We start from the raw sequence: 20,248 nt of genomic DNA, 5'->3' as shown, positions 1-20,248 counted from the left end.
CCCAGACTGATGGAAACCCAATAGTCGGCACCGCTAGCTAACGCTAAAGCACCAGGATGATATTTAGCAGAAGCTAATGCTAGAGTGCTAAAGCAGTGACATTGTTGTAGTCATGTGACGTTCAGGAACGAATCCTCTGAGCGGGATCTGCTGCGGTGAGGATGAGGATGGTGCGCTGCCTTCACCCTTGGTTAATGTTTACTCTTCGTGCCTGAATTGTTTTTAGTGGTGCAGAAATGATTTTTTGTTGTTTCAAAGAAACTCAAGTTCATTTTTCTGTTTGTTACATTTTCCTGTTTTTTGTTTCCATATTAAATAAATGCTGATGATGCACAAAATCCCCGTAGAGCTACATGGGCATTTCAGATTTAAGTTTTGGTGTTATACACTTAATTTTATGAAAGTATATTTAATATACTATACAACAAACAAACTTCTGCCCATTCAAAATAAGAGTCTGAATATTGTCCAACAGTTTGAAGATTTCTCAGAAGTCGATAACAGAAACTTTACAAAACAGCTGAGCAAATTTGAACAGGGTAAGCTAAGCGTGCTAAATGTTTTCAAAGTTTTCACAATGCGCTAATGCGTTAAGCTATATGCTAGCTCTGCTGTTAGCAGATTAGCATAAAGAGCTAATCGGTTTCAACAGCGTGAACAAACTCCAGATATTTGGGGTTCTGGTAACAGGAACAGGAAGGATTTGATTCTGATTGGCCCTTCAGAAATGGTTAGCTAAACCGCTAAGCTAGATATTAGCTCTGCTAGCATTAGTGGAAGTGCATCAGGAACCAAAGCTGAACCGGTTCCCGAGTCATATATGTTCTAGTTCTGGTTCTGACACGGTCTCTCTCTGTGTCTCTGCAGTCATGGATCAGTGAAGCGGATCTTCATCGGACCCGCAGCACCTCCTCCTCTTCCTCTCTCGCTCCACCATGCTCCCCTCCTCTCTTTCCTCTTCTCTTCCTCTCCTCCTGCTCCTCTTCCTCCTCCCGTCCCTCCTCTTTCTCCCAGCCCCGCCCTCCCCGCAGTCGGGCCGTGCCGAGTACCGGGCGCCCGACGCATCCTTCACCCACCTGGCGGTGCACCGACGGACGGGCGAGGTTTTCGTGGGCGCCGTGAACCGGGTGGTGAAGCTGAGCGCCGCCCTGCTAGAGCTGAAGAGTCATGTGACCGGCCCGGTGGAGGACAACGCCCGCTGCTACCCGCCCCCCAGCGTCCGCGCCTGCGCCCACAGGTCAGTCTCCGACCCGTCGCCGCCGCTGTCGCCGGCCCGCCTCGTCCTCTAACCTCTGACCTCTCTGCCTCCAGGCTGGAGAGCACGAACAACGTGAACAAGCTGCTGCTGGTGGATTATACTGGGAGCAGACTGGTCGCCTGCGGCTCCATCTGGCAGGGCGTCTGCCAGTTTCTGCGGCTCGACGACCTCTTCAAGCTGGGAGAGCCGCATCACCGCAAGGAGCATTACCTGTCCGGCGCCAAGGAGCCCGATGGCATGGCAGGTAGGGGGCCGAGGGGCGGGGCGAGACGCCTGGTCATCGGAAGCAGCCTGGGAAACCCGGCCTCTGGATCCAAACCAGTAACCTTTCAGAATGATGCCGATATCGTTAAGTCTTCTCTTCAGATGGGTGTTTCAACCATAGACATAATATAAGAGCAGACCCCGCATTGGCCGCTCCGGCGCAGGAAATACGGCGGCCATCTTGGAGCGGTATACCCTCCTACTTTGCTCAACCAAAACAGCAGAAGATGCCTCAGCACTGAGTGATATTGTTGTTCTGGTCGATGGATTATTGATGTGAGGGCTCCACAGACAACATTTCACAAGTAAGATGGACATATTATTGTGTATATATTGCGATTAGAATATTACTTTACTGTATTTATGTCCACCGGTGAGATACCAGCTAATATTAGCTACAGTGCTTGGTGTAATACGGGTTCAGCCCCGCTATGAAGGCTGACTGAGATTCTGTTAATCTAAAAATATTAATTATTCTCTAACATTGACTTAGATTATCTGACACAAGGGCCTATATTAGAAATGAAACAATATAACACATATTATAAAACTTATATTATGTGTTATAACATTCACCGGCAAAGTTTACACAGGTGGTAAAGACTATTATTTATATTCTTTCACTAGTAAGATACATCCTAAATCTTCCGTTTTTGTTTTGAAAGTTTCCTAAAGACACGATGTGAGGAAGAAGAGGGAGAAATCTATAAAGAGAGACGGATTCACTGCAGGATGAATCTCACCGGATTTTGGACTCGTCGGCTGAAAAACATATATATATATATATATATATATATATATAAATAAACATGTATCCAATATATATTATTCAGTTTTAATCTTTATTTATTAGTGTTTGTATAGTTATATAAATATATATTGATATTACTAAATAATTTATTAAATAAACTATGAACGGCTGTGTGCTTTGTAATATGCTCTTCATTCATCGATATCAGAATATTCCATTCCTCTTCTATTGTTATAGCCACTAAGCATATTTAAATATGATGAACTATGTATTAAAATACTTAAAAAATACAATTGTTTATAAATGTTGCTTTGATAGATGTTTGAATATGGTTTACAGTAACAAAAAGTGTGTTATGATCGATTAAATGCGCTGATACGTCATTGTGCTGCTAAACACATAACGCTGAGTGGAGTGGTGGACCGCTCCAAGATGGCCGCCCTAAATCAGCTACAATAGGCGAGAGCGGTGCATGAGGGTCTATCCTTATATTATGTCTATGGTTTCAACGCTCAAACATTTACTTCCTGTCGCTGAGCAGCAGCCGTATCAGGCCAGACCATCCCTGCGCCTCCTTGTGACCTGCCGGGTCGGCGCCCCCCGGAGGCCTGGAGGTTCTCTAACTCCTTTTCCTCTCCCTCTGCAGGCGTGGTCGTTGGGGAAGATGATTGGACGGCGGACTCCAGGAAGAAGAAGCCAGTGAAAGGCAGCAGTCGGCTGTTCATTGGCGCCGCCATCGATGGGAAGTCGGAGTACTTCCCCACGCTGTCCAGCAGGAAGCTGGTGGCCGACGAGGAGAACAACGACATGTTCTCGCTGGTCTACCAGGACGAATTTGTGTCGTCGCAGATCAAGATCCCGTCGGACACGCTGTCCACCTACCCGGCCTTCGACATCTACTACGTGTACGGCTTCTCCAGCCGGACCTACGTCTACTTCCTGACGCTGCAGCTGGACACGCAGCTGACCCAGATGGAGGCCGGCGGGGAGAAGTTCTTCACCTCCAAGATTGTGAGGATGTGCTCCAACGACACTGAGTTCTACTCGTACGTGGAGTTTCCTCTGGGCTGCACCAAGGACGGCGTTGAGTACCGGCTGGTCCAGGCCGCCTACAGGCAGAAGCCGGGCCGGCGGCTGGCCCAGGCGCTCGGCCTGGGTCCGGACGACGACGTCCTGTTTGTGGTCTTCTCACAGGTGAGCTCCCTGCGTCTCTTCCTGTGCTACTGTGCCGCAGTGGAGCCGGCAACTCTGACCGGGCTGCTGTTTCTGTGTCCAGGGTCAGAAGAACCGCTCCAACCCGCCCAGAGAGACGGTGCTGTGTCTGTTCACCCTGCATGACATCAACCTGGCCATGAGGGAGCGCATCAGCTCCTGTTACCGCGGAGAGGGACACCTCACGTTGCCGTGGTTACTCAACAAAGAGCTGCACTGCATCCACACTGTGAGTCGTCGGCAGAATGAGATCAAAAACATCTTTTTCAGGCGAGACCTGGCGCCACGTCTGTGGCGCTGCGGTTTTCACAAAGTTTCCTTTTTGCATAACGTTGATGCTTTATGGGATAGTTTCCTGTTTTCCATCGTTTCTTGCCTGATGCAGCAACACGGCGCCTCCATCGTGCTGTGGCGTTCGTCTCACAGCTTCAGGGTCTGATGGTGGCGTTTCTCTCAGCTTGGAGTCCAATCAGATTCCCAGATTGTTCCAGATCCGCTCCGCAGGGTTCTGAACTCGGCTCCTTTGTAGGCGAGGAATGGAGAACGGAGCAGAAGGAAATGTGTCTCAGTGTGAGCTGCAGTGGGGTTATTTCAGGTCGGGGGTAGATGATGTTCGTATTCATGGCGGTAATGGCCTGCAGTCGTTGCCATGGCAACCAGGCAGGGAGACTCTGGCAGGAGCGGCGATCTGGGCCGGCCCGGTTCGGGGGTGCAATGGGGGAAGCAGAACCGGCCAATCAGCCTCACGCTGATGAAAGCCATAAAACATCAGAACCGGGTCTGAGCGCTGGGGGCGGGGCTTACGGCCCATCTGACCTGCTTCCTTTATCAGCAGCAGGGATGGTGTGTGTGTGTGTGTGTGTATGTGTGTGTGTGTGTGTGTGTGAGAGACAGACCCATTCTTCACTAAGCGTCTGCAGCAAGCCACCGTCTGTCCTCGCTATGGAGGTGTGTGTCTGTGTGTGTGTTTTTCCCTCTGGCTGTGAGGACTTCCTGTCCGACTCCATCAGATCAGGACCAACTGCTGGCATTAAAGTTAAACTCCAGCTCATTTCTTCATGGTTCAAAGGTCGCCGTCAGCAGTTTTCTGAAAGGTTGTTGGATTTTTTTTGTCTCCTTTTAATTCCTTTTCAGTCGGTTCTCTGAGAGGAGGGAAACCACGAGACGTCCAGGAAACATACGGTGATGATCATGTGAAGTCATAAGAGTTTCCAGCTCTTATTTAACGATATTAATCCGCTACAGCAGCTCAGAGAGCAGGTTGCAGGTTTATTGGTGCTGAAGATAAACATTTCTTCAGCTAGTTAAAAAATACACAAATACATATTTGTTATTGTCATGATGAGGCGGTTACACTTTAGTGCAGCGTTTCTCAACCTTTTTCAGGCCAGCGCCCCCCATCCCCTATCCAGGTCCCTCACCGCCCCCACCAAAGGATTTGCAGGCTATTTTGCACTGACTATTATTTTATCATTAATATTACTATCACTATTGTAGATGTCTTGATTTTTATGCTTGTTTCTGTATTTATCATCAAAAATAATTTCCCAGAGAACAAAAAGTCATGGGAATAGAAATTATTTTCACAGGCGTCTATGAAAAATGTAATGAACATTCAAGTTAAAATCTGTAGGCCAACAGCAGCCAGTCAGAGGAAAAATATTCTTATTCTTTGCCATTTTCTAGTTGTTAAATATTCTAGAAAATGATAAAAGATGTTCAACATGCCAGTTTAAACTTTGATCTATTTGCAAACCGACTGAGCTCTGCAGCATTAAAACATGGATAGAACTGGAACTACATTAATCACAGCTCTTCTTCTCTTCAGTGTTTCTGGTGGTGCAGCTCTGTGCTGCCTTCAGGAGAATGGGACATCAGAGCATCATCCATAAAACTTCACCCACATGGCATTTAGTGAGCAAACCAGAGCTTTCAGTGGAAAAACTAAAGGTCCTTTTAATGCCATAGAAATATGAGACAGAAACATGGATTATATCTTTATATAGACCTGTCTATTGATTATAGATTAATAGTTTTACTGGACAGAAATGACAAAGAACAAATCTGGTTCTTAAATCCTAATGAGTCAAACTGAAAGTGTCATGGAGTCACTGAACAGCCTCATCACATTAACACTGACTGAAAAATTATGTTGAAGAAATAAATCAAATCTAATTAAAACATGAATAAGTGATCAGTTATTTACTGTTATGATCTGTAAGATATTTATTCTCAGTATTAGATGTGGTCTCAACCAGGGGCCACCAACACGGTGCCCGCGGCCCCCGGTCGCCCGAGGGACCTTGTCATCGAAACCTTGTTTCTCCACAATTTTGTTAATAGTAAAGAGGGTTAGATAATAAAATATCCAATAACTATTCTTTTCTTTTTTATTTAAAAGGAAAATCTCAAGGAAGTCAAAGTGTAAACAGCTGCAATAATCCATCCTGTCACTTGGAGGAAAGTTAGAATCACCCAGAAAAGCTCCAAAAGGGACTCAAACTTAAAACTGAAGAACTTCTGATCACATAGCAATTAACTGTATCTGCCATGGTAAATCATTACTGACAACTATAGTGAGTAATCCCTAACATGAATATGATCAGACCGCATGTAATCATGTGTACATATGTATTATTGTTAAGAGTGAGCTGAGAAAATGTATGTTTGTATCAAACAAGCAGCCCTTCGTGTTACTCTGTAAACAGGAAGTAGCTCCCAGTCTCAGAAACGTTGGTGACCCCTGGTCTCAACAAACCCTTCAACTATATTATTTTACCTTTTATCTGGAAATAGTGTCTGTTTATTCTTTCCTCTGTATTAATTATTGCTCTAAAGGTCTTGCCATACCAGTTCATTCCTCTGTATTTACTTTAGTTTCTTAGTTTATTCTTGCATTTTGTTCTTCATTCATTTCCATTTAGTTTCCTTTGATTATTATCCTCTCCTGGTTTATTGCTATGTCCACTTTAGTTTCTTCCTGTTAGATTTATTTGATCGTTTATTGACCATCATTAATCTTCACTCATCACCTGCTGCGCCTCCTAATCATCATGTTTCACATCATGTTGATTTTTCCCTGTTCAGCTTCAGATTTCTTTTTTAACCCCCAAAGGTCCAGGGCGGTCAGGAAACGTATCGATGGGGAAAAGGCAGACTGACATAAACCTTTTAAATCAACGGAAACAATTTTGGTATTCTGATTACTGAAATTTAAAAATGCTGTGGTTCTGTTGTTCTATCACACCTGTTTCATACCGGACCACTTACAGCTCCGGTGTTAAAATGAAGGCTCCCTATCGTGGTGTCACCATGGAGGGATTTCTTTATTTAAATAGGTTCATTTTTCAGAGGGATACTCAGTGAGGGTATCGTGATTTTAGTAATTACATGTTTATAAGAGTTTTTTTCTGTTGTCCTTCCATGGAAGCGGGCAGCTTTCAAACGGAAATAAAACACTTTTTAATATAAGTTGCTGCTTTGACATGATCACATTACTGCCAAAACATCTGTACAAAAATCCTCAATAAAGCATAAAATATTAGAAAATCAGACACCAGACAAAGTGAATCACAGCAACGTCATCAGCCGGTGTAACACTGAACTGATGCGGTGAAGCTACTAGTAGCAGGAGCGGAGCTGCGCCAAAAGCTACAAACACTGAAGAGAAGAAGAAGAAGAAGAAGAAGAAGAAGAAGAAGAAGAAGAAGAAGAAGAAGAAGAAGAAGAAGAGCTGCCATCGATACAGTTGCAGCCAGACATGGTTTAATGTTACACAACACAGTTTTACCAAGTTGCTCAAAGTCTAAACTGGTATTGTTGTGCATTTAAGGTGTAAAGTTTACCTTCGACCAAACGCCCCACAAAGGAAAAACAGCCCCCCTTTTGTTAAAAAAAAAAAAAAAAAAAAAAAAAGGGTGTCAATCTTTTAACACTTTCAAAAGTGTTACTTTAACACCCCCTGACTTTGACACATATAGACACTTTTGGGTGTTAATTCAACACTGGTATTTTTACTATGTACCTGTTAGTACCGGGCGGAAACCCTGTAATGGAGCTATTACTACTAGAAATGCTAACGGAGCTAGAACACCGACACTGAATGTGAAACCACTACCAATAAGGAACAAAGTCTCATTCATTGTTTCATTATGAACCTGAATGTAACACTTACGATGTGATTACAGGACTAGAACTCAGAATAGGACCAGTGCTAGGTTCGGCTACGGGAGTAGGAGAAGTGCAAGTGTATCAATGACCACAGACCAGAAAATAAGTTTAAACTGCCGGCTTATTATTTTGTAAAAAAGAAAATAGACAATTATACAAAGAGTTGACATACAATGACACAAAATTCAATACAAAATAGTTTCCCTGTTTCTTTCAGAATAATTTATTTAATCCCTTTTTAGAAATTTAAACCTATTGTTAGGTATTAAAGGATACCATTTATTTAAACCTAGATTATAGTTCTATTTAAGTTCAAGTTGATACTGTTAATCTATTTAATTCAGTTTGTTTTAATATTTTAAATCTATTTTAGATTAGTGTTCTTTTAAGAAAGTTAAAGTTTTTAACCATGTCTTATTTCTAATTTAAACCCAAACAATTTTACATTCCACACACTGTAACAAAAGACATTGAATGTGGTTCAAAGGAAAAAAACACACACACACACACAACAGACACAGTCCAGCAAAAGACCGAATAACTTGTGCTTCAAATCGATGTCTTTTCTCTCTGATGATCCTGAAGGGTTAATTCCGTTTCTCTGAATCCGCTGCTATGTCAGCAGGAAACCTGGGCAGGTCATTCCAGGTTGGATGATTTGCAGTGTCCAGCAGAGGGCGTAGCTCCTGCTAGACGGTTACAGGGCTCCTGGGTTACGGCTCGCCATCTTGTTTCTCACTAGCGGAATCCAACTCAGCAATCGACTCGAAATTTCCCGGTCCAATTTCCAGCAGAACCTTAAAAAGGCCAGGTTCAGCTCATCCGTTACTTCCACAGATTTTGAACATAAAACAACATAAATGCGCTACTTTAGCTTTCCGTTTCAACGAAATAAAAATACTTTACAAATACGTTCTTCTCAGAAAATAAAATAAACTTTTTAACTCACCAAGTTCAGTTCTGTAACTTAAAACACAATCCCGAACGCAGTCAAGTTGAAAAATACAGAACGCTCCTTCTCCAAAAAATGGAAAAAATGTTTTTAATCGTCGATTTCTCTTATCTTTCTCTCGTTCACAGCACAACTCCCTTAGCTTCTTTGTTCTCTGCTTCTTCTTCTGGCGCCAGAGAACAAAGCAATCCGGTTGGCTGGAGCCAGTCACATGGGCTACACATCAATGTGACCCTTCAGAATAAGAGTTTTTACTCACGCTTAACCGTTTCTAGCTGCTGACAAAATAAAACTGTTTTATGCAGATTTTTTTAACCAAATAAAATATCATAATATGAAATACAACACTGATGTCTGTAATTATTACTTTTTATATTTTTAACTATTTAAGACCTATTTATTCTCCTATTTATTTATTTATGTCCTATTTATCTAGCCTTTTCATATTTTTATGAAAAGGCTTACATTTAGTGAAGATTATGTTAACCTGGGTTACATGAAGGCGGCAGCAGCTCCTATGGCCAATTCTTCCTCTTCCTCTGTTTGCTCCTCCTCTTCATCGCCTCTTGTTATTTCTATGTTCTGATGGGTTTCAATGCGCTCCGGTTCAAATTAAAAAGGCTTAAAGTCACTCATCACTGTTTGGCTGGAGGAGCCAGGCAGTTGGACCATTACTCGTCATTTACCCAGAATGCATTGCAGCGTGAATAACATGGCGACATTGATGTGACCATAGACATTAATACGTAGACCCCTCATGGAGCGGGCCGGCCCGTTGCTGCGATACGTTACAGCGTCCGCCATATTGAATGTGGAATATGTGCCGGTAAGGTAATACAAGTGAATGGGCCGAACTTTATAACGTGCCGTTTTACAAAGTATTTTAAGTTAATTCCTGCCATTGACACATTTTCTCTCACACATTAATATTTTTGGCAAAGAAATGACTAAAGAGAGTTTCTAACTTTTGATGTGATTATTTAATTGTTTTGGGGCATTTCTGAATAAAGAGCACAATGTTTTTGTTTGATAGAAATGATAATTTTTATATTGAAATTGATAAACAGACACACATTTACAGTGTTTTATTAGAGAATATAATTCCATAATTAAATAATACATTTAGCATTTCAAGACAAGACACAAATAATTTTCCTGTATTTATTTTTTATACGTTATTGAGAAATGACTTTTGATTTATAAATCAGACATTGTCAAACATTAAACTACATATTTTTCTTACTTTTTTCCAGAGAATTTACAGCATGTCAACTCTGCTATTGACAGCAAAGAGTGAAAATAATTCCAACAGAGTAAATTATTTTTATTTCATTATATAAGCTACATTAATACAATAATACTTCAGATTGAGATATTTAAAAATACACAAAAGTGAAAGAATGAAACATTTATTTATTATACTGGGAACACTGGTCACAGGCTTCAGTCTGCTGGTCTCACTGGGAGAACTCACTGACTTCTGAGACGTCCTGGTTCACAGGCTGAAGCCGAGGATAAAAGAGAAATTATCCAAAAGTTAATAGAAAATACATACGATATGTTTCCTTCCTATTCAAAAAGCCATTTTCAGCATGTTGGGCTCTGACTCGTAGCATCTTTATAGCTAAATACCGACATGGAGAAGCTGAGCTGGAAACAGACTGAAGAGCAGCAGCTCCAGCTCTGATCCTGACTGACCTTTCCTCACTAAATCCTCTGGTTTCTAATGAACTTCTCCTCTAGCAGCGGTTTCTCATCACCTCTCATTAGAAAACAGTGTGAAAACGTTAGCTGCTATGCTAACAATCAGCGGTTATTTCAGGCCAATTTAACTACATAGGAAATATTTTTCGGTTGTTTAGAAGCGAATTTCTGGCTGCAAAGTAATTCTGATCTTTCATCCTTACCTGGGGAAGGTGATCCTAATGAATCCAGTTTGTTTCGTAAAACGGTTGAAACACACAGAACAGGACTGAAGGAGCTCCGATCTGCTGCCACATACAAGATGGCGGACGCTGTTACCTACGACTCAGAGCTCCAGGCGTCTAGTATTCATGTCTATGGATGTGACAATATTTTATTGACATTTATAAAAACTAAATAACATATAGTACTATTACTGTATTGTTCTTACATCTAAAATAAATATTTCCCAAATAAAGTTGAACTAATTTTGGATCCCTTTAAGCTTAAAAAACTTATAACATCTGCAACCTATTTTTCATTAATATCAATAAATATATAGAGACTGTAACTGAAATGAACAGTCAGGGATCATGAGATGAAACTGAATGGATCGGAGCTGAAAGCAGCTGCTATAGCTTCTGGATTTATTCTTATTTTAATGTGTTTCTGGTTGAAATGAGGAAGTTACTGAAGGTCCTCTGTGTGGAAGAAGAAGAGCTGTTCCTTCGGTTCAGAGTTTCCTGTGTGGTGCAGCGCAGCTTTAACTCGGTAATAACAGGGTGTTAGCCGACCTCTAGCTGGGTCTGCACAGCCTTTAATAACTTGGCTCCTCCCTGCTTCATTCTCTCTGAACTGTGGAAGGAAACCTGAAATTTACCAGGAATGTCATCAGCCTGTTCCTGACATGGAGCTCCAGCTCCGCCTGCAGAGAACCAGGATCATCTCAGGACGATGGCTTAGAAAAGATGGACTTTGCTTCGCTGCTTGACTCATAAACAGGAAGCTCCACGGACCTGGAGGTTCCTGGAGCTCCACTGGTTCCTGATGTTTCACACAGTCACTTCATATTTAAATTGATGTTTGTGCTAAAATCAGCCTGGTGTTCCCAGAATCTCCTGGAATTCTGGAAAAGTGAGACAGAAATCCTCTGAAATCAAAAACTTAAAGAACATTTTACTAAATGTTTAAAATATTTTAAATATTCAAAATAAATAAACAAAAACTGAAACAATAGTTAAAATAAATAATGAAGTTTGTGTAACCAAAATTGTGTTTTAAAAACATTATCATTCAGCCAGGACAGGGAAAACAGGCCAAAGGGGCAGGTAGTGCAAGAGCATTTTTCAAAATGGCAACTTTTTATTGTTATTAAATCGCTTTAGGGGTTAGGGTCACCCTAACTCTACCCTTAATTATGGAGCTTGCTTTAATTTGTCATGCCATTGATTGATTTATTGATTATGGTGGCAGGAAGGGGAGAGTCTCTCATGGACATCACCATGACTCCTCCTGACATCTAATCCTGGTTTCTCCATCTTCATGTCTCCACAGCCAAAGCAGATCGGGGATGATTTCTGCGGCCTGGTGCTGAACCAGCCGCTGGGAGGCCTGAGGGTGATCGAGGGAAAGCCGCTGTACGAGGACCGGACCGAGGGGATGGGCGCTGTGGCCGCCTACACCTACGGAAACGACACCGTGGTATTTGTCGGAACCCGAAGCGGACAGCTGAAGAAGGTAGGAGGAATGGAGCAGAATTAATGTCTTTCTGTTGCATTTTAGACTTGTGGTTATGGAGAAATGTCAAGGAGACACTAGCTGAGGGAGAAGCTAGCTGAATCTAGCCAAGGGTGAAGCTAGCCCAGGGAAAAGCTAGCCGACAGAAGAGCTAGATGAAGGAGAAGCTAGCTAAAAGAGAAGCTAGCTGAAGGAGAAACTAGACGAAGAAGAAGCTAGCTGAGGGTGAAGCTAGCAGAAGGAGAAGCTCGCTGAGGGTGAAGCTAGCTGAGGGTGAAGCTAGATTAAGGGGAAGCTAGCTGAGGGTGAAGCTAGCTGAGGGTGAAGCTAGATGAAGGGGAAGCTAGCTGAGGGTGAAGCTAGCTGAGGGTGAAGCTAGCTGAAGGAGAAGTTAGATGAAGGAGAAGCTCGCTGAGGGTGAAGCTAGCTGAAGGAGAAGCTTGCTGAGGGTGAAGCTAGATGAAGGGAAAGCTAGTTGAGGGTGAAGCTTGCTGAGGGTGAAGCACGCTGAAGGAGAAGCTCGCTGAGGTTGAAGCTAGCTGAGGGTGAAGCTAGATGAAGGGAAAGTTAGATGAAGGAGAAGCTCGCTGAGGGTGAAGCTAGCTGAAGGAGAAGCTAGCTGAGGAGGGTGAAGCTAGATGAAGGAAAAGCTAGCTGAAGGAGAAGCTAGCTGAGGGTGGAGCACGCTGAAGGAGAAGCTCGCTGAAGGAGAAGCTAGCTGAGGGTGAAGCACGCTGAAGGAGAAGCTCGCTGAGGGTGAAGCTAGCTGAGGGTGAAGCTAGATGAAGGGAAAGCTAGATGAAGGGGAAGTTAGATGAAGGAGAAGCTCGCTGAGGGTGAAGCTAGCTGAAGGAGAAGCTAGTTGAGGAGGGTGAAGCTAGATGAAGGAGAAGCTAGCTGAAGGAGAAGCTAGCTGAGGGTGAAGCTAGCTGAAGGAGAAGCTAGCTGAAGGTGAAGCACGCTGAAGGAGAAGCTAGCTGAGGGTGAAGCTAGCTGAAGGGAAAGCTAGTTGAGGGTGAAGCTAGCTGAAGGAGAAGCTTGCTGAGGGTGAAGCTAGCTGAGTGTGAAGCTAGCTGAAGGAGAAATTAGATGAAGGAGAAGCTCGCTGAGGGTGAAGCTAGCTCAGGGTGAAGCTAGCTGAAGGAGAAGCTCGCTGAGGGTGAAGCTAGCTCAGGGTGAAGCTAGCTGAAGGAGAAGCTCGCTGAGGGTGAAGCTAGCTGAGGGTGAAGCTAGATGAAGGGAAAGCTAGTTGAGGGAGAAGCTCGCTGAGGGTGAAGCTAGCTGAGGGTGAAGCTAGCTGAGGGTGAAGCTAGATGAAGGGAAAGCTAGTTGAGGGAGAAGCTCGCTGAGGGTGAAGCTAGCTGAGGGTGAAGCTAGCTGAGGGTGAAGCTAGCTGAGGGTGAAGCTAGATGAAGGGGAAGCTAGATCAGTGTTTCGCCATCTTTTTCGGGCCAGCGCCCCCCTATCCATTATCCAGGTCCCTCACCGCCCCCCATATAAGAAATTGAATTCTACTTTGCACTAAATATTATTTTATTGTTAATATTACTATCACTATTTTTGATGTTTTTATTTTTTTTATGGTTGTTTCTGTATTTATCATCAAAAATAATTTCCCAGAGAACAAAAAGTCATGGGAATAGAAATTATTTTCACAGGTGTTTACAAAAAATGTAATGGACATTCAACTTAAAATCTGTAGGCCTGACAGCAGCCAATCAGAGGAAAAAATATTCCAGTATAATATACCTTTATATTAATGTACCTTTTATCTGAAAACAGTGTCTGTTCTTGCCATACAGTCTCTGTATTAATTATTGATCGAAAGGTCTTGCCATACCAGTTTATTCCTCTGTATTTAGTTTCTTAGTTTATTCTTGCATTTTGTTCTTCATACATTTTCATTCAGTTTTCTTTGATTAATATTATCCTCTCTTGGTTTATTGTTTTGTCCACTTTAGTTTCTTCCTGTTGCTAGATTTATTTTATCATTTTTATTGACGCTCACCGTCAGTAATCTTCACTCATCACCTGCTGCGCCGCTTAATCATCATGTGTTTCACCTGATTTGACACTCGTATTGATTTTTCACTGTTCAGTGTCGGATTCTCTGTTTTTAGTTCTGATTCACATCTAGTTGTGGCTCCGTTTAATGTCCCGGTTCTCCTGTTTCTGAGTTTTGCACAACGTGCGTCGTGTTGTTTTTTTTTTTGTTTGTTTTTTAACCCCCTCCGGTGCGGAGCAGTTGGGAATTGTATCGATTGAAAAAAGCAGATTCACATTTTTAAAACAACTGAAAAAATCCCAATATATTCTGATGGTTGAAATTCAAAAGTGCTGTGGTACCGTTTCATACCAAACCACTTACAGCGCAGATATTAACTCTATGAAATGAACGCTGTCTATCGTGGTATCACCATGTACGGATTCTTATTATTTAAATAGGTTCATTTTTCAGAGGGATACACAGTGAGGGTATCGTGATTTTAGTAATTACATGTTTATAAGAGCGATTTTCTGTTGTCCTTCCATGAAAATGTGCAGCATCCAGACGAACATTAAAACAAAAGTCCTCAATAAAGCATAAAATATTAGAAAATCACACACCAGACAAAGTGAATCACAGCAACGTCATCAGCCGGTGAGACGCTGAACTGATGCGGTGAAGCTACTAGCAGCAGGAGCGGAGCTGCGCCAAAAGCTACAAACACTGAAGAGAAGAAGAAGAAGAAGAAGAAGAAGAAGAAGAAGAAGAAGAAGAAGAAGAAGAAGAAGAAGTAGAGCTGCCATTGATACAGTTGCAGCCAGGCATGGTTTAATGTTACACAGTACAATCCAAGTAGCTCAAAGTCTAAACTGGTATTGTTGTGCATACAGTGGGGAGAACAAGTATTTGATACACTGCTGATTTTTCAGTTTTTCCCACTTGCAAAGCTTGTAGAAGACTGTAATTTTTATCATAGGTACTCTTCAACTGTGAGTGATGGAATCTAAAACAAAAATCCAGAAAAATACAATGTATGATTTTTAAATAATTAATGTCCATTTTATTGTGTGAAATAAGTATTTGATCATCTATCAACCAGTAAGAATTTTGGCTCTCACAGACATGTTAGTTCTTCTTTAAGAAGCCCTCCTCTTCTCCACTCATTACCTGTATTACCTGTTTGAACTTTTTACCTGTATAAAAGACACCTGTCCACACTCAATCAATCAGACTCCAGCATCTCCACAATGCCCAAGACCAGAGAGCTGTGTAAGGACATCAGGGATAAAATTGTAGACCTGCACAAGGCTGGGATGGGCTACAGGACAAGCAGCTTGGTGAGAAGGCAACAACAGTTGGTGCAATTATTAGAAAATGGAAGAAATACAAAATAACGGAAAATCTCCCTCGGTCTGGGGAGCCATGCAAGATCTCACCTCGTGGAGCATCATTGATCTTGAGGAAGGTGAGGAATGAGCCCAGAACTACACGGCAGGACCTGGTCAATGACCTGAGTAGAGCTGGGACCACAGTCTCAAAGAAAACAATCAGTAACACTCTACGCCGTCAAGGATTAATATCCTGCAGTGCACGCAAGGTGCCCTTCCTCAAGCCAACGCATGTCAAAGCCCGTCTGATGTTTGCAAATGACCATCTGAATGATCCAGAGGAGGAATGGGAGAAGGTCATGTGGTCTGATGAGACAAAAATAGAACTTTTTGGTTTAAACTCCACTCGTCATGTTTGGAGGAAGAAGAATGATGAGCACAACCCCAAGAACACCATCCCAACCGTGAAGCATGGCGGTGGAAACATCATTCTTTGGGGATGCTTTTCTGCAAAGGGGACAGGACGACTGCACCATATTGTGGGAAGGATGGATGGGGCCATGTATCGTGAGATTTTGGCCAACAACCTCCTTCCCTCAGTAAGAGCACTGAAGATGGGTCATGGCCGGGTCTTCCAGCATGATAACGACCCAAAACACACAGCCAGGGCAACTAAAGAGTGGCTCCGTAGGAAACATCTTAAGGTCCTGGAGTGGCCTAGCCAGTCTCCAGACCTGAATCCAATAGAAAATCTTTGGAGGGAGCTTAAAGTCCGTGTGGCCCAGCGACAGCCCCGAAACCTGAAGGCTCTGGCCCACTCCTCCATACAGATCTCCTCCAAAATCCCTGCTGCAGTGTGTGCAAACCTGGTCAAGAACTACAGGAAACGTCTGATCTCTGTAATTGCAAACAAAGGTTTCTGTACCAAATATTAAGTTTCATTTTTCTGGTGTATCAAATACTTATTTCACACAATAAAATGGAAATTAATTATTTAAAAATCATACATTGTATTTTTCTGGATTTTTGTTTTAGATTCCATCACTCACAGTTGAAGAGGACCTATGATAAAAATTACAGTCTTCTACAAGCTTTGCAAGTGGGAAAACCTGAAAAATCAACAGTGTATCAAATACTTGTTCTCCCCACTGTATAAGGTGTAAAGTTTACCTTCGACCAAACGCCCCCCAAAGGCATCCCAGCGCCCCTTTTGTTAAAATTTCCGCCAGCGCCCCCTACAGTACTCTGAACGCCCCCGTTGAGAAACACTGAGCTAGATTAAGGAGAAGCTAGCTGATTCTAGCGGAGGGAGAAGTTCCCTCCTCACTGGACCAGGTTGGGCAGAGCCGATGGTTCTGTTCCAGTTGGACCGGGTCAGGGGGTTTATCTGCGTCAAGCTGGTTGCCGAACCAAGTGGCTCAACCTCTTCAGGTTCCAGGTCCGTTTCCTCCAGCCAAGTTCTGGTTCTGGTTCCATATCAGATGGTGATGATGTTCAGCTGAGGAAGTTCTGGAGGTTCTGGAACTATGTCAGCAACCTTAGAGGAGCAGCTGCCAAAAAGCTGTTCAGGAGTCCTTCAGAATCCGGGTCCGACTCTGATCAGCCGGAAGGCGGGCGGCGCCGCAGCGTGTCTCGGGTCTCTGCGGCACACCGGGTCTGGCAGCAGAACAAAGACCGGCCTTACACTCTTCCTCCTGGGACGCGCGGGCTTCCTGCCCCTCCCATCTTGTGACATCACCCTCCCTGACCAATCAGCTGTCAGATCACCCAACACTACCGGTTCACTTCTCCTGTCTCCATGGAAACGGCTCAAAGTGGGCCCGCTTGCTGCAGCCGGGCTTCTTCTGGCGCTGAGCTGGAGACGAACAGAACCTCAGGCAGGAGGTCCGATCGGGCCTGGAGTGGTTCTGATCGGAGCTACAGCTCCATTCAGAGGCTGGAAGAACCTCTGCAGGTCCAGAACCAGAACCAGAATCTTTCTCTTCATAATCATCCTCACAGTTATCATCTTCATCATAGAGCTGTTGTGTCCGCTCGCTGTGATTGGCTGGTGCCACTTTTATAGGTAGATGTGAAAACCTGTGGAGTAGAATCAGCTGAGATCTGAGTCTGTTCTGGTTCTGATCCGAAACCAAGAGCCGGGCTGCAGTTAGACCTGAAGAAGCCAGACTCGGTGCTTTGACATAAACCTGCTCTGATTGCAGCATGAAGCTGCACACCTGGGCTCTGACACACACACACACACACACACACACACACACACTGAACAGGAAGCTGTCTCTGCTGAGCCTTCGTTGAGGACCAGCTGGTGTTTTTGTTTTGATTGTATCTAAATTAGATTAGAGACAATTTACTGTTGCCCTGGCAACAGAGCAATCATCCTTAACCCACCCTGACCCTGGGTTGATGGGTCCGATCCAAGTTTCTGTCGGTTCTGTAAAAATCCAGCACTGAGGCAGAAAACGTCCTTCTGCAAATAAACAAGAGAATGAAAAATAAACATGGGAGAAGAAGCTGTTCCTGTGTGGTTCTGGTTCTGTTGGACCCGCTGCTGTTCATTGTTTTGTTGCATCCGATGACAAGAAGAAGTATTGATGTTCTCCAGGTCTGCTAACCCAGCTTTATGTTTGACTTGCTGAGTAATAAACACTCCATACACCAGCTTAACAACAGTAATAACAATAATAACAATAGTAGTAATAATAACAATGTAATTACATGTGATTAGCTAAAGGCAGTTGATCTTAATGGTTTCATTCCTTGAATCTGGGAGAGGAACAGACTGGAGTCCAGACTTCATCTCTGATTCGCCTCCCAGGATCCTAAAGGACTCTGGGAGCTGAAGCTCCAAGCCTAGAACAAGCTTTGAATAAACCTTGAATAAACCTTGAATGCCTTGAAAATAACTGTACTTGAGTAAGAATAGCACTTAAGAAGTTTCTAAACAAGAAATGACTGAAGTAGGAAGAAAGTTATTTGGTAAAATGACCAAATACTAAGTAACGTCTGATATATTTTAAAATGATGTCATCAGTCAAAACGTTCAAAGTTATGTTAAGTTTGGCACTGAAAAGTGTTTAGTAATGTTGTTTTTACTGTCCATCTGAATACCATGACGTGAAAGTGGCTCCAAGACATTTTTAATTTGAATCATGTGGATTGGATTTAGACCTGGCTTTATTTCTATGCAATAAAACTACTCATATCTACATCGATAGACAGATCTATATAAAAATATCGCCGTGTTTTGGTCCCATGCTGGTATAACTGGTACCGGCTCTCACTCTGCACTGAAAGCTCCAGACGTCCTGATGGAGCTTCTTTCTCAGACGGCTGGTGTTAGTGGTGAACAGATGCTTTTGATCCGTTTCCTGTTTGGACAGAGTAAACCTGAAGTCCTGTCAGCCGCGTCTCGCTCTCCTGTTAAACCGTTAACGCTGCCTAAAAAGGCGAGCGAGTGGCTCATCTCTGAAGGGTGGAAGATCTTTGTCTCATCATCTGTCCCTGTAACCGTCTCCGCTGTTAGCTAACGGCTCTGGAGCTGTCAGTGTGCGGCGCAGTGATTTACTTTGTTTACCTGACTGTTTGACCCCCCAGAATGTATGTGTGTGTGTGTGTGTGTGTGTGCGTGCGTGCGTGCGTGTGTGGCTGGCTGCCAGGCTCTTTCTGCTGCGGTTCTGTTTGTGTATGTTTCCAGTAATTATTTAATGCAGCGGCTTGTTACTCTGTTTTCCTTTTTTGCTGCAGCTGCCACAGCAATAAATAGAGGCGTTTTTGAGGCACCTTTAAACGCATACGTGTGTGTGTGTGTGTGATGTTATTCATTAGGACCTTTTCTGCTAGAATCAGTTATCTCCTGAAGGCAGCTGAGCCTTTGGGACCAGAGAAAAGCCTCACGTTTATGTAGCAAAGTCCCATTTGTCAGGTTCTGGTTCCGTCATGTGGATCAGATTTGGGTTGGGACTGTACTGGCACTAGTATTAGTTTGGGCCAGATGGAGTTCCTGAAACGCGTGGAAGTCAGTAGTAATATTTATTATGGTTAGAGATACAAGTGTGTGTGTGTGTACTTGTAAATGCGCCTGTTTGGAGACTGCAGTAATTAACAGATAACATAAGGACTCCTGTGGATACGGGGACATTTTCATTCGACCTGGTTTAGTTTAGGATGAGAATCACTGAACAGTGAATTTTGTTGTTTATTGTTTATATTCTGATAATAACCAGATAAATAGACTCGACTGGTAAAGAACATTTCTAGTATTCTTTCTAGATCCAGGACTTCAACTAGTTAATACATAAAAACATTGCTCCAATCTGATGGTTGAAGAAACTGAAGTACAGATTAAAAACTATAAATATGTTTGTCATTGAGCTCTGATGGATATTTTTAAAATTATTCAGCAGGAATAAAGTGTTTTGAAATGAGAATGTTGCTAATCTTGTTGATGTATGTTTTTTTTATTAAAATGCGATTAGTTATAGACCCTGCAGTCAACGATTAAACATTTTAATGCAGTTAAGTTACAATATTTCCATCTGCTTCTGGACTATCAGTTAACTTTACCCATTTGATCCAAAAGTTGTTTTACAACCACATGGAGCTAAAAGTGACTGTGGTTCAGCCCTGAAGTCAACCTTTGTGTTATCTTTTCTTTACCCCCAGGTGAAGCAAACGTTTAGTCAAATAATGTAATATTTTTAAATTTAACAGCTTTTAAGACCCAACTCATTCACTGTGACTACCTAAAGATTTCACATGGCTGTTACTGGAAAGTGTCACCATATCTGGCTTCATTAATCAACATAACTGTCTTCTTTTATCTCTCAACAGATTGCAGAATAACTCAGATTTGGACATTTTTTAAAAATTTGCTTCCTTTTTGTCTTTACATGCAAATATTTTT

General features: G+C 42.8%; 1 protein-coding gene across 1 annotated transcript in view; it reads left to right on the top strand.

The window, feature by feature from the left end:
- The first annotated feature begins 915 nt into the window (after positions 1-915).
- plxna3 (plexin A3) overlaps positions 916-20,248 on the top strand; it is a 57,864-nt gene continuing 38,531 nt past the window's right edge. Inside the window, exons 1-5 of the mRNA XM_088003513.1 lie at positions 916-1,237; positions 1,312-1,502; positions 2,920-3,467; positions 3,550-3,714; positions 11,845-12,027. Coding sequence (XP_087859639.1) covers positions 936-1,237; positions 1,312-1,502; positions 2,920-3,467; positions 3,550-3,714; positions 11,845-12,027 — 1,389 coding nt within the window. The 5' untranslated portion in view covers positions 916-935. The remainder of the gene's footprint in view (positions 1,238-1,311; positions 1,503-2,919; positions 3,468-3,549; positions 3,715-11,844; positions 12,028-20,248) is intronic.

This window comes from Poecilia mexicana, unplaced genomic scaffold, assembly GCF_051168715.1.
Source record: "Poecilia mexicana isolate PSO_F unplaced genomic scaffold, ASM5116871v1 scaffold_23, whole genome shotgun sequence".
Taxonomy (NCBI): Eukaryota; Metazoa; Chordata; class Actinopteri; order Cyprinodontiformes; family Poeciliidae; genus Poecilia; species Poecilia mexicana.
This window is presented reverse-complemented; position numbering and strand designations above follow the sequence as displayed.